At 36.4% G+C, this 14,344-nt stretch overlaps 1 protein-coding gene across 2 annotated transcripts in view; it reads left to right on the top strand.

The window, feature by feature from the left end:
- The first annotated feature begins 1,712 nt into the window (after window positions 1-1,712).
- Window positions 1,713-14,344, top strand: part of Phlpp (PH domain leucine-rich repeat protein phosphatase) — a 73,516-nt gene continuing 60,884 nt past the window's right edge. Inside the window, exons 1-3 of one of the 2 annotated variants that reach the window (XM_089083800.1) lie at window positions 1,713-4,300; window positions 4,430-4,656; window positions 10,089-11,873. In XM_089083800.1, coding sequence (XP_088939926.1) covers window positions 10,116-11,873 — 1,758 coding nt within the window. In that variant the 5' untranslated portion in view covers window positions 1,713-4,300; window positions 4,430-4,656; window positions 10,089-10,115. Of the gene's footprint in view, window positions 4,301-4,429; window positions 4,657-6,114; window positions 6,727-10,088; window positions 11,874-14,344 lie in introns of those variants that run through there. The other variant, XM_089083801.1, reaches the window with a different exon arrangement.

Here is a 14,344-nt window from a genome sequence, read left to right as displayed (position 1 = left end):
GTATGTAAATTTAATGAATAATGCTAAATAAGAAAATCCATTTTATTAAATTATTGGAAACATAACAATTCACTGGATTTACATCATAAAAGTTGGAATATTAGGTATTCGCAGATCAAACGATAAATAAATAATAAGTATAAAAAGTCATTCTCAGTGCAGCAAATTATAGATAAAAATAAAAGTTTTCATATTTTTGGTTATTTTTCATCTTATTGGAGAATATAATAAGAATATAATAAAAAGTGCAGCATGTTCAAATGTTATTAAGTTTATTCTTGACTTACTGACTTTAATAATTTAAATGTTTGAAATACGCAAAAATATCATAATATAATCTTAAGTATTGATTTAACAAAAAAAAAAAAAAATAAACACATGTATCTATAATTATATATCAAAAACATCAAAATTCATTATAATGAAAATTCTTTTTCTTATTAAAAGATAGTAATTATTTAAATTTGTATAACATTATACAGATTATTAAAAGACAGAACCATCTTGTAAGTATGTAAATGTATTTATGGAAAAAATGATATAAAAAAAAAAAAAAAAAAAAAAACAATGGGAAAATCTTCAAAATTCTTTTATCATCTAATCTACAGTACAATTTACGAAAATACTTCTGTTATATTCTTTACCATGACAACGAGGGATAAACTCCCCTTAGATCCCGTCTCGATAGAAGGTAAGGGTAGTGAATCAAGCCGGTTAGATTCTGCGCCCTATGCGCCAATATTCGTATATGCGTATATACATACTATATATACGCGTGTATTCGCAGAATCGCGGAAATACGCAGTTTCGTCTCTTCACGGACAGAAATCGCATCTTCGGCAACGCGGCGTGTTTGCGCGGGGTTAGATCCGGATTACGTTCGACTCGCCGCCGTGTAAACCAAGTAGGATCGGCTTAGAACCGGGACTACCCCCGACAGGCATTGGACGTAACCGGCATTATACTAACGACGGGGGTGGATGGTTGATCTCCGCGACAGGACATAAACGTCGATAACTCTGACGCGAAATTACCTTCTCATTAAGTCGAGATTAGCGGGATTAGTCGAGGCGCGACGTTAAACCTGACGTTAAACGAGATTTACTTAGTAAAATTCAAACAGAAAGGAAACGGCCGCAGTTAAATCCATTACGTGGACTGCACACTGTGTCGCATAATGGAATTCGTCTAATAATACCCAATCGCCCGTGGATGGCGAAAATTTGATACGAGGCTTCATTAGCGAGCTAATTAATGCTTTTAAACCTAACTAGACGATGTACGTATCCGTCAGACAGTACATCTATTATCTGACGGAAATGTTCCGTCCTGTAATGTTCGGCGTGGTAACATGAGTACAGCTGTTTCGCGAGAACATTTAATTTTTCCATAATCACTGGTTTGATCGAATCGCGAGAGTTTTGACCTACCTATATATATATATATATATATAGGTAGGTCAAAACTCTCGCGATTCGATCAAACCAGTGATTATGGAAAAATTAAATGTTCTATCTATATATATATATATATCTATATCTATATATATATATACCTATATATATATATATATATATATATATATATATATATATATATAGGTAAGTCAAAACTCTCGCGATTCGATCAAACCAATAATTATGGATATATTATATATATATATATATATATATATATATATATATATATAGAGTTAATCGGTATTGAATGTATTGACGCGACACTCCGTTCACGATCCATTGAGAGGATTGATCGGCGAGGCTTTCCGCGCCGTTTGACTCCGCTTGACATTTCTTTCGGATCCGCTCGCTCAGGTATTCTCAAATCGACGGCGCTCTTACCATGCGCGCGACGTGGTGCGTGACAGGCTACGAAAGGCAATATCCTTAGAACGTCGTTGTCGGAATCCCTAAACTCGCGTGCGTCGACGCCGAGAGTGAAACGAATTGTCGGCCCTCTTGACCGGGACGAATCGTATACGCGACAGGTGACAGGTGTCACGTTATGTATTCCTTTTTACTTCGCGAGATTATTAACAACTACACTTATCGACAATTTTACGCGTTAGAAGAGCGTCAAAGTGAATTTTTTTGTTAGATCAAAAAAAAGATATTATAAATAAACAATTTTGATTCTTATCATTTCTATTCTCCGAGGTGCTTCGAGTTTGAAGTTATAGCTTTTGTTCCTGTTGTTATTATTATTATTATTATTATTATTATTATTATTATTATTATTATTATTATTAATTTTCAGTAATAACTATTGGCCAACGGTATTTAAAACGAGTAGAGTATTAATGTACTTTACGTAATAATGTAAAACTCGAAAATGCTGCGTATGCTGTTAAATGAACATTACTGGATAAATTATTTTACGAGTAATCTGGTGACCGATGTGTCCACTCTCTCTTTTGGATAGAGTTAAAATGATATACAGCGCACTATCGAAAACAACGTCAACGTGCCTTGCATATACATGAATCGTGTTTTTGCAGAGGATTTGCGGACATTACTGTCATCAGGGATGAACGCCTCGCGCCGATATATCCGACATATCCACGGATTTGTCGACGTTTCCATCCACGCGCGTTGCCATCCACTCGATGATTGGATTTAGCATCAAGATTATTTACTATCGTATTACAAATCGAACGGATTTGCTTTAATAGCTAACTCATCTCAGCCTCACAATTACGTAGTTTCGGGCAAACTTCGAGCTGCATTGTACAAGAGCGGTTAATAACGGTTGATAAAAGTTCGACGAAAGCTAAAACGAGTTTGATAAACTACGCCAAAGGGAGTGACGAAATTTAAAAAAGGGAAATTGTTCTTTAGTTTAATTTAGTAATCAAATTCAATAATTTTTCGCAAAGCGTTGTATATTCGTAAAAAAAAAAGAATATGTATACTTTAGTTTTTACATGTCATTCATTAAAGTCGGTGCAAATTACGTTACGCATTAAAAGCTTCTGCACGCAAGAGAATACGGCGTTCGATGAATTTTCAGTTCTCGATTTACGTCTCATAATTTTCCGTTTTAATTATCATAGCACCGATCGGCATTTTACCATTTATCCCTTTTCTCGTTCTCCTCTTTCGTTCCGGTCTGCAAAAGCCCGAGTCTCACTTCCGCAGGGGTTCTTAATAAAATCGGAATTGTTAAGTGGGTCGTTATAATTTGAAAAAGAATTCTGAGACCGCTTTGGCTGAAGTTTGACATCGAAAGATGCGAGAAAGACTGCATTTCTCTTTTATAAAGTCGCTATTTCTTACCTTTTGATGGTTCATATTACAATTATAATTTAGATCTTCTTTATATTTATAAATTATATTATATAGTTACATATAACACGTACACACACACACACACACACAATGTTTAAATAAAATTATTATTTACTTATAATGCAAATGCGTTATTGAATATTTATATTTAATTTTTTTCAAAGCCATAAGCCATTCTTTTTAAACAAGCTCAGAATATCATTAATACGACAAGTTTATTAAGATTGTTAGCTGTTCCGTTTGCAGAAAATTATAAATGCAATTCTGAATTTGAGACTCGAGTAGGAAAATGATTTCTAAACGTCGATAGGTCATCGCCATAAATATCGCGGTGGACAGAGGCCGACAAGTGACCGTCGCGAGATTCTCGATTAATCCGGGCGAAACGGAGCGGCCAAAAAGGGACCGATAAATCATGAGTTCGTTAATCTAGCTGCGGAGTTTGCCAATATTTCACGAGCGGTAATAGGTAAATCGGACCGAGTCGTGGAATCGAGAGATCGAGCACGGGCGCCGAGGGAGTCGCTATCGATTAAATATCGGCTATTGTTGGTTCTCGCGCGCTCAGGCGGATTATGACGGTGGTCGAAAGAAGGTCAAGTGGGATCACGGAGGGAAATCCAAGGGGCGATTAGGCGATGTCAGGACTGGATTATACGGATCGACAGCTTTCGATTCGCGGCAGTCTGAACGTTCGCGACGGATTGAAATCGCGTCGGTTTAACTTTGAGCTAAATGCACTAAGTCCCAACGGGGAAGATGACGTTTTCTCAATTCCGCTCCTTTGTCCGTTGAACGTTGTTAGTAGACGGGAATACGGGATAAAAGTAAGATAAAAGTGAGATATAATCTTGTTTACCACGTACGAACAATGTTCCGCGCACAAAGAAATTCCGCGACACGATTTCTGAGTAACGTGCCAAATATTTTATTCTCGCGGGTTTCTTTTCACGGAATGTGGAAATTGTTCATCAATAGAGATAAAGTTTAAATTAAATTAAATAAAAATTAAGGTAAGGAACTTTGATAATATAATTAATATCTATCTCGTAGGTCGCGTTATTTCGATGGTATTACTATTCGACGATTTGATCTACCGATCCTCATTCGACGAGAAGTGCTCATAATTCTCGTGATGACAGGACGGCAGTCAGCGCTATTGTGTCGCGAACTGACTTCGGGGATGCAGGCAAACCACGGCACAAGGCTATTTAGGCCGCTCATCAGCTTTAATTGGCTTCGTTTGTAATTATGGCACGAGAGAAATCCGCGATAGGGCTGGTACAACCGAAGACAATGAAGAAGGAGAGGGTGGAATAACCCGAATAGCCCACGTTGACAGGGACTGCGTTCTGGAGAGATCGGGGAAGTGAGTTTAGAACCTCTATTGTTAACTCCTTTCCGGGGACGGGAAAGATACAGATTCTCGCCGTGGACAAAGGGCGAGGGGGGGCATTTTCTTTATTCGCCAATAGGGATATCGTTGCGGATACTCGATAACGTAGCATCGCGTTCGCGAGAGGCATTCGAGATATCAACCGCGTTTAATTTCGAGGCCTTCGAACGCGAAACGATTTAATCGCATATCAGCAGCAATCTGATACTTTTAACCTGTAATGTAAGAAAAGAAACGAAGAAAAATCGCTTTAAATAACAGTTTCCACCGCTTTGAAGTGGACCAAAGAAATTCTTGGCTTTCGATAAACCCGAGCTAATTTCGTTGATACCGCGAGAGTTCGCGTAAATTCGTCATTTCATAAAATCCCACGGCGGAGGCTTTGTTTTCATAAATCCTCCTTTTCGCAGCATCCTCGATTGCTGTTACGTCAACCGTATATTATAAAGGCAATAATTCTCGAGCGTGTAACTGCAAGTTAGCGGCCTGCGTTACCAGGTGTGTAACAGCGATAGCTCTTGAGGCTGTAGCTCGGGAGTTACGAATTACAGAGCCACTCGCACGCCATCACGTACGAGTGCGTCGAATCCGTTTGACCGAGGCGAAATACGTTTTTCGGTGACCACATAAACACGCGAGGTGCGCCCAATGTAACCGCTTCCTGGCCCGAAAGGGTGGGCACGCTTCGCTCGAGAAAGGGAGCTGAAAGAAACGCGTGGGAATGACCTCCTTCGGGTTACGGTGTAACGCTCTTAAATCGCTTTCAGAAACAATACACACACACACACACACATACACACACACACACACACGTTTGTGGAACGTCCCGTAAATCCAGATATGACCGTATTTACACGATAAACCGTATTGCCGTTTATCGTGTAACGTTCTCTTGCAGTCTTGATGTTCTTTCTTGGGATGTATCCGCTCAAAATACTTCTCAACGTTATTAAAAAAAAGAACGTTGTTTTCATCGGGAAGTTGTCACATTTATATCTTACATGCATAGAAGACATAATTATCACACTTGATCATATATTACAACGGGAGAGTTCAACAGTCGATTTTTATCAGTCTCGATTAACTTCTTTCATAATTTACTTCGGAATTTTCTTCGTCTGTTGTAATTCCACGATGGAGATAAAGAGTCGGTTAAATTATGGTCGGTCGAAGTTAACCGGGATTGATAATACCAATCATAAATCTCCGAACAATCCTTCTCGAGGGAATTTTGGGATCCGCCATACTCGGAATCACTCGCAGCAGTCGCATCCGACGAAATTTCATATTCGGGAATCGACTGGCGAACCTCGTCATCGAGATCTCCCGATGGTACCTTTACCATCTTCGATCTCCGGCAGCCTTTCCCAGAAATTCCCGAAATTCAATCATCCTCTCCAACTATTCGCCAAGAGCGGCGCCAAGAGCGGAAGTACATCATTCCGCTGCCGGTTGGTTCCCTCGACGAGGGTCGGGAGGACATCGCATCACGTTCTCCTCCTTCTCTCTACAAGTTACAACACGTGATGCGAACACGTGGGAAGGAGAGACCGCCGGCAAAGAGACCTTTCTCTCTCCTCCCACCACCTGGAACACTGGGCTCCGTCTCTCTCTCTCTCTCTTTCTCTCTTCTCTCCCTCTCCCTCCCTCTCTCTCTCTCTCTCTCTCTCTCTCTTCCGTTTCTATCCTTTGGCAGCCAACAGGTAGAAAGAGAGACAGGTGGCTCAACGATATATGCATGATGCCGGGTGCGATACGACAATTCTGAACTCTGGCCAGTGTCCGTGATGACTACCTCGTGAATCGACGTGTCCGTTCGATAAATATGACTGTTGCGTCGGTTTTATCTAAATCCTTTGTGAAAATTAACTGTGGTCTTTATCAATAGGAGGATTGCGATAGAATCATCGGCTATTGGTGGTGTTTTGTGAAAGCGCAGAGTGCCTTGAAGTTAGAATTGTGAATCTTTTAAAGCGTTTGATTCTGTGAACTCACTCTCTCGCCAGAATTCAAATAGGATCATTAAATGAATGAATAAATAAAGTGAGCTGGATTGTAATGTATAACGATGTAAATTAAAGAGCAAAAGTAAAATTTGATGATTTGCATTGTGACTAATCTGTTTCTCTCTCTCTCGTGGTTTTTTGTCAATAAAGAGATAATCGTTTTACTTCATCATCAAAATAAATATTGATTCAACCAGCTTTTTCAATTCAACATCTTTTATGTTAGCAATTAATTTAATAATTAAACAATTTCGAAAGTACTAGCAAAATTTTTAATCAAAATATTCTCTCAAAAAATATATGAATCCTTGGTTATATAAAGTTATTTTGTCTTATTCACAATTGTATATTTCTACCTCTTGTATAAGCAACAAATTTAACGCTTTTATTTTAAAAGTTACTTTAAAATAATCCATCTGTTAAATAAATGAATCTCAGCTTTATTAAAATTATGTAGTTCATGACATACAGAATCGATATAAAAATAATCTAGTCCTAAATAGTTTAATCCTCTAAAATATTTTAGTTTACAGAATAACAAAATATGTTAATGTGTAAATTTTTATATTTCAAAGATTTCCTATATTAATGCCATAATCTAATTACAACGTGAAAAATATATATACTTTGTTTCTTGTTTTTAAAAAGTAAAAAATCGCGAGTTATATATAAATTACGTAAATACGTTATTGAAATGATTTACGTATATTTTGTAATAGATCTTTGTAACAACGTTACTCCCAAGCGATCCGTTGATTCTGATTTCTCCTTTCGGTGGATAATGGATATCGATCATGTCCTACCAAATTCTCTTAACTGGAAATATTTGTTCGATAATATTGGCAGGCGACTCGATGGAAATCATCGTGGCTACTGTTCTATTGACAAATGGCTACCTATGGTATTGTCGTTAATGATTATTCTCGCTAGTTAATATTTGTTTTCGTTAACAAGATTCGACTGACGACTGCAAGTTGATGACTTCTATCTGTACTAACTAATTTTCAGACAAAACAGCAAATTAATATTTAATTCAGGAACGAGTGCCCTGATTAATATTAAGATATTAATCAAATTATAAAGATATAAATAAAAGAATGAAAAAAATGTACATTTAAAGAAACGAAAGTTAAAAATATATCATCTTTATGTCATTATCTTTACAATTAAATTATATAAGTTATACAGAATTAAAATTGACAATTGACAATTCTTGGGCTTATTAATATCATTGCATGTTCAAAATGTTATAGTTTGTGTGACAGCATAAAAAAATTGCGCTGTAAAGGAAGCTACCTCATTTCCATTTCTTTTCACTGCACATTCACGATCCAGCTTGCTCACATGAATTTCATCCGTTGATCGACGTGCCATCCCAGTGTCCTCCACGCCCTTGTCGTTCAAATTTATACGGAGCATAATGTCATGACACGCCCCGGAAACTCGCATTTCATGAGAAAGGAAGTTCGTTTCTCTCTTTCTCTCTCTCTCTCTCTCTCTCTCTCTCTCTCTCTCTCTCTCTCTCTCTCTCTCTTTCTGCCCTTCTCTCTTTCCCTAAGTATAAATTTTCTCGGCGATAAACTTAAGATGAATTTCTTTTCGGCTGCGGAACGATAGATAAATAGAAAGCGCGGCTACGTGATTCGAAGTCGCAAGTGCAACACGTATTCACATCTTCTTCGTTGCCCTCCTTCGTTCCCCGCGGATTACTTTCACACGTTTCACGGTTATGTATCTCGCCTCGATGGTGTCTGAAAGGTAATTCTCCGCTGGGATCAAATTCTCTGATCACTCACGACGTGCGCGCGACAATCAGCGACAAAGTGACGTGACGTCGCGAGATTGTCTGAATGTCACGTTTCAACAGACACGAGACAGATTTATCTTAAGACTTCTCTCTCTTTCGGGATATGAATATCTCATCATACTTAGTCATACGACATATGTTTTGCGCAAGAAATGAAGACTGAATTTGAAGAGTAGAAATAATAAACTTGTACTGAAATATACTTGTAACATTTCGGATTTTATCTAGAAAAATTAAGCTACTAATCTAAACTGTAGATAAAAAATTTAATGTTTTATTAAACAATATACAAAATACAACTGGAACAAGTAATTTTAATAGAATATCATATTTTTTATATATTTGATTTCTATAGAATATTTTTGTAATTCTTTATACTATTATTTAAAAGATAGAAAATAGAAAGGTAGAAAATAAAAATTAAATAAATAACAATACGAATTGTTATATCGATAATACTTTTCTAGTTTTATTTAAAATATATCTTTAGAATTTGTATTATATAATTTGTATTAATATTAATACAAACAAAAATATAATGAGTATTATACAGATCTTATTAGAAATAATTTTTTATTATTATACTTTTAATAATATTTTTTTACTAAGGCAACGTATCTATATATAATATCATCTAAATGTCATTTAAGAGATCTAACCTTTTTAATATTTATCTAATATCTCTTTATATATATCTTATATATATATATATATATATATATATATATATATATATATATATATATATACACACACAGATACTTTAACCGATGCATTACTACGTATGTATTATGGACGTCAGTGCTGCTGAAACGAGCATCCAGGCATGACATTTTATACAACTTCCCCCATGCACAAACACATAAAAACGACGATACATTCACCATGATATCACCGCAGCCATTTACGAACAATCTGTCGCGATCCTACTTCCGTCATGTGGAAATTTCACTATTCCACGATGCATAATCGTTACCGCGCTCTCGCAAATTCCACGACATCGCTATCATTCGATTGTATCAATTATTTTACGTTTCGTATTTTCTGTATTGAAATACAGAAAAATACTTCTCTCTTTTGTTTTCATTCTGCAGGATAGAATTTGTTTACATTCTTTTATTACTTTGCTAATTAAAAAAATAATAGTATAAAGACTTACTAAAAATATAAATTCTATAAAAATCAAATATCGAAAAAAATATGATATTCTATTAAAATTACTTGTTCTAGTTGTATTTTGTATATTATTTGATAAAACGCAAAATTTTTGAAAATAAAATCCATGAAGCTGATTATCTAGTTACGTTGCAATCTTATCTTCTTTTATAAAAAATAAACTTCTTTTATAAAAAATAACAAATTATATTTAAAATAATGAATATATGATTTGAATATATTACATAAAATGAAAAGACATAAATTAGATAAAAATTAAAACCAAGGATTTATAAATCGAGATGAATTTATATAAAGATTTCATTTATAACAGTCAATCTAGCGAAAATTATATCTTTAGCATAAAATTTTTGCGACCAATAAAATTAAGTTATTGATCTGTTCAATATACAATTTTAAACAATCGTGATTTGTAGATTAATCGTAAAAGATCTACAATTAAAATGCTGATCGCCAGTGCATCCAACAATCAAACAATCGCCCCTACGTCATCCGTAAAGCTACGAAGATCCCGCCGATTATCATCCACCAGAGGATTAAAGCAACGAACCACCGCAAATATCCCAAAGGATTCTCTTCCTTGCCAAGACCACCATCAAAAGCTCGATCTTCGTTCCGCAGCGAACAAGAGCGTCGACGACAACAACACTAGAGGCAGATTACTGATGAACTGGGAGATGAACGAGAGGATCAGCTTAAGCAGCGGCTCCAGCGTTGGATTGGCGATTCGTCCTGATGGTAAAAAAGGCATCGAATTTAGCGAGAATCGCAGGAGAGAAATTGAAAGTAAATCGAAAATCGGCAAATACTCCGAACGGAATTGCGAGGCTAAATCATCATCATTGTCATCGACTAAGCCAACGTTAGAGCTGATGAACGTGTCCGGATTCCCTGCGAATGCGAATCGAAGGTATCGTGAAAGCTTCCATTCAGTCGAGATCGAGGAGCCGAACGAGAATATTCTCAAGAGCGACTCGAAGTACGAAATCGGCATTCCCAGCCATGGCTCCACGGCAAGAAAGCAGAAACAACGAGACACGCACAGGAAAGATAACGTCGACGAGACAAGGAGGTGGACTAAGGACAAGGCCGGCGACTCCATCTCGAAACGGCTAGAATTGATCCATGAACTTAATCAAAAGATTTTGGCTAATTACGAGAGATTCCAACAGAGATCAAAGCGTGCCAAAGACGCGAAGGAACAGACTATTAAAAATCGTGTCAAAGACAAAATTGATCCCGAGGAACACGTTTACACGGAGATCAAAAAGAAAAGCAAGACGACTTGCAGAACGAGCGAACGAAAGAATCAAAGCGTTCTCAAGCAGGATATCTCTAACCGAGATACTTGCAGAAAGGATTCCTCCAAACGAGACACTTGTAAACAAGCGGGTACCAATAAATTAGTCACATCTAAAAATTATTACGAAAGTATTAAAGGTCGAACGGAAAAGAAGAACGTCCCAAGTGCCATGAATAAATCTGATCGCAGGATCGTTTGTGAGAACACGAATTTCAGTATGGCGGCTAAGGAAAATTTTTTCTACCAAATAGACGAGAAGACGCAGCCATCGAAATATGTGAAATTGAAAGATAAGAAGGAACGATTGTCAAAAGAGAGTTCGATCTTCTACGCAAACGGGGATCCACCAAAGGAGACCGAATCGATCGAGATTCACGATTGTCTGGAGGATTCCAGGTTATATCCCGATAGCTACGATCTATATAATAATGAGCCGAGGAACGGTAGCTTAAAGAAAAACTCGAAGGATAACGCTTCGGAGACCGATCGATCCGATTCGCGAAAGGAAGCGGAATCACGACCGGGGAGCGAAGATACCGTGATGGACGAGAAGATTTTGGAGAGCAAGATTTTGGAGAACCTGGACGAGACGATCGACAGGTTCGATAGTGAAAGGACGTCGGGGGACAGTAACGAGGAGAAGGACAGCTTCAGCACGGATTCTATACAGAGCGGGAGTCCCTCGAGCGCGAAAGACTCGAAGGATTCCGCTAACATCCTGGATACCTTCAATTCCTCCTGGGACTCGGGAGTCGGGGTGGACGTCGGCAACGGGAGTGGGTGGGTGAGGATACACACGGGGATTGAGAGCAGCCTCGTATATCTTACTCTGGACACCACAGCTAAGGATGTCTGCAGGGACATGCTGCTAGGAGACGACTTGTCTCTGTTTGTCCAGGTAAACGCCAGTCTCTGCGGCTGATTGTTTCTTCAACTTGCGTGCCAACATCACGTTCAGTTTGTTGTTCCGCGGGAGGAACGAAGTATAAACGAAGTGCTCGCGAATGCAAAGGAAAAAGTACCGTATAATTTCAATGGACTTAATTTTTTATACATTACAGACACGAAAACTTTTTCTTCTCGTTCGGCTTAATTAATCTGATTAATCTCTGCCGTTATCAGGTATTCTTATCGTTATAAATAATAACACGTAGAGATTACTTTTGTAATTCTTTCTTTGGGTCTTTAATGTTTTATTATAGCCTTTAACTCTGAAGTCATTATAATGATATTTCAATGGTCAGGTTTCAAAATGAAATCCTCTCTTTTCTTTTAAGAGTTTTTATTTTTGATTACCTTAGAGAAACTCGCGATCTCAGAGAAGCTGGAGGTAGTCCGCGTGTTATGCGTCACTGTCGGGAGATAAGCAGACGGCGCAGTCCGGCTTCTCAAAAGATAACGACGTACGCGCGAGTAATCAAAGGAGCCTAAGACTTAAATAGCCGGCCGAGTCGGTGAAAGAAGTTTCGGCTCAATGAGACTACCAAAGCCACCGAGCTGAATACCGAGTTAACTATGCCCTTGCAAGAAGGATGAGTTCGCTCTATTCTGCGAACCTTCGGTAGACATTTAGGTACTTCATTATCTCGTAATTGTTAATTGGCCGCAAACAGTTAATTAACAGTTACGTTCGGCTTCATACAAAACTAAGCGATGTCAAATATCCAACTGAGACTTTACGTTTGTACTTAAGGCTGTAAAAATAGTAATCACTAAAGAGTAATTATTAAACAATCTAATAATTATTTTTATTAAAATTTTATCTATTAGAGTTAAATGTAAGAAATATTAAATTATGTTTAAAAATTATATTTAATATTATAAAGTCAATAAGTATAATCTTACTTGCTATCTTAATAATATTATTAATTAAGCATCTTTGCGGATAGACATAAATAGTAAAACAATTTCTTAATTAAATTGGTTTTACTACTTTGTAAATTATACAATTTATTGTCTTGAATATATACAGTACAAGAGTATTTGCATTAATATTTATAATATTTATAATTAAGATTTTCACAAAAGATACTTATACAAATTTAATATCATACAAATTTAATATCATACAAATTGAAAAAATTTATTAAAACATAATATTTTATATTTTAAGACATTAATAATGCATTATTAATGTAATACATTAAAGCATTAATGCATTAAAATCATATTAATTCTAATTTTGCTACGAGATACTCAAAAATTCTAAAACCAATAAATTGTACAAATTAATTATCGAAACAATTAATGAAAATAGTCAAAATATATAAAGACAATATTGAATTTTTTTATAATACACAAAATATATATTGATACATATTGATACGATTAAAATATATTTTCAAATATTTGAATGTTGCTTTATATATAAATTTTCTTCACGCACATATACGAGATAAAAATTTTCTGTTTAATGCGCGATAATTTGTCTCACATCGACGTATTGAACGCGCTGCGTTTTTGTGAAATAAATTCTTCGCCCGTTATCCATATTATTCGCATGGTCGGTTGCTTGAATAGCTTTCAAGTGGCAGAAAAGCAGACACTCTCCGTGAACTTTATCCGTAAATTCCTTCTAGCTTTTGCCCTTTAAAATGTAAATATAGGGTTATACTACGGGTTATACTCCCAACATAATTTTATTGGAATTATTTATTTTTTATTAAATACAATGATACTGAAGTACAAGAGCTAAATATTAAAATTTTTTTTATTTACGCATTAAATGCAAAAAAAAAAGAAAATAAAATATATCGCGATTACTTGAAATATATTGCGATCATCAGAAACCGCTGTTGTGAAAGACCAAGCAGTTTCTACTTAATAATTCTCGAATTTATTCACATCACCCAGTATATAAGACAGACATAGATCACGATCGCCACATGCGAGCAGAATTTTTCCATCCATGAACCGGAAGACAGTCCTCAAAGTTTCTGTGGAAGCAATAGAGGAGCGCTCGTCGAAGAATCTCTATATTTTCGACGCGCCGGAGATATTAAAGGTCACCGGCTGCCAGAGGAATGTACTGGCGCAGCTATGCGTTGCTCATCGGTGAAGAGTTCCTTCGATCCGATCGAATCTTCGTATCGTAAACGTGCAGGTTTATTACATTAAGAGGCAAACGACCTAAATCTATTAAATTACCTCTCGATTACCGGTACTAATGGTCATCAAAGTTACAATTAATAACGACTCGATATCAAGTTCATCTGAACTTATTTAGAAAGTTCTAGATTAGATTTAGGATCTGATATCTGCTTATATCGGAATCTCATAAAGTTCCAGTGTCAATTAAATAACTCTATTCGGGCTGTCAATATTTTTCCTCAATTAAATTTGACCATGTGAAAATATTTCTGTAATTAA

This window comes from Pogonomyrmex barbatus, unplaced genomic scaffold (genome assembly GCF_055798465.1).
Source record: "Pogonomyrmex barbatus isolate J1 unplaced genomic scaffold, ASM5579846v1 scaffold8, whole genome shotgun sequence".
NCBI classification, from domain to species: domain Eukaryota; kingdom Metazoa; phylum Arthropoda; class Insecta; order Hymenoptera; family Formicidae; genus Pogonomyrmex; species Pogonomyrmex barbatus.
Note: the sequence above shows the minus strand (reverse complement) of the source record. Positions and strands in the feature narration are given on the sequence as shown.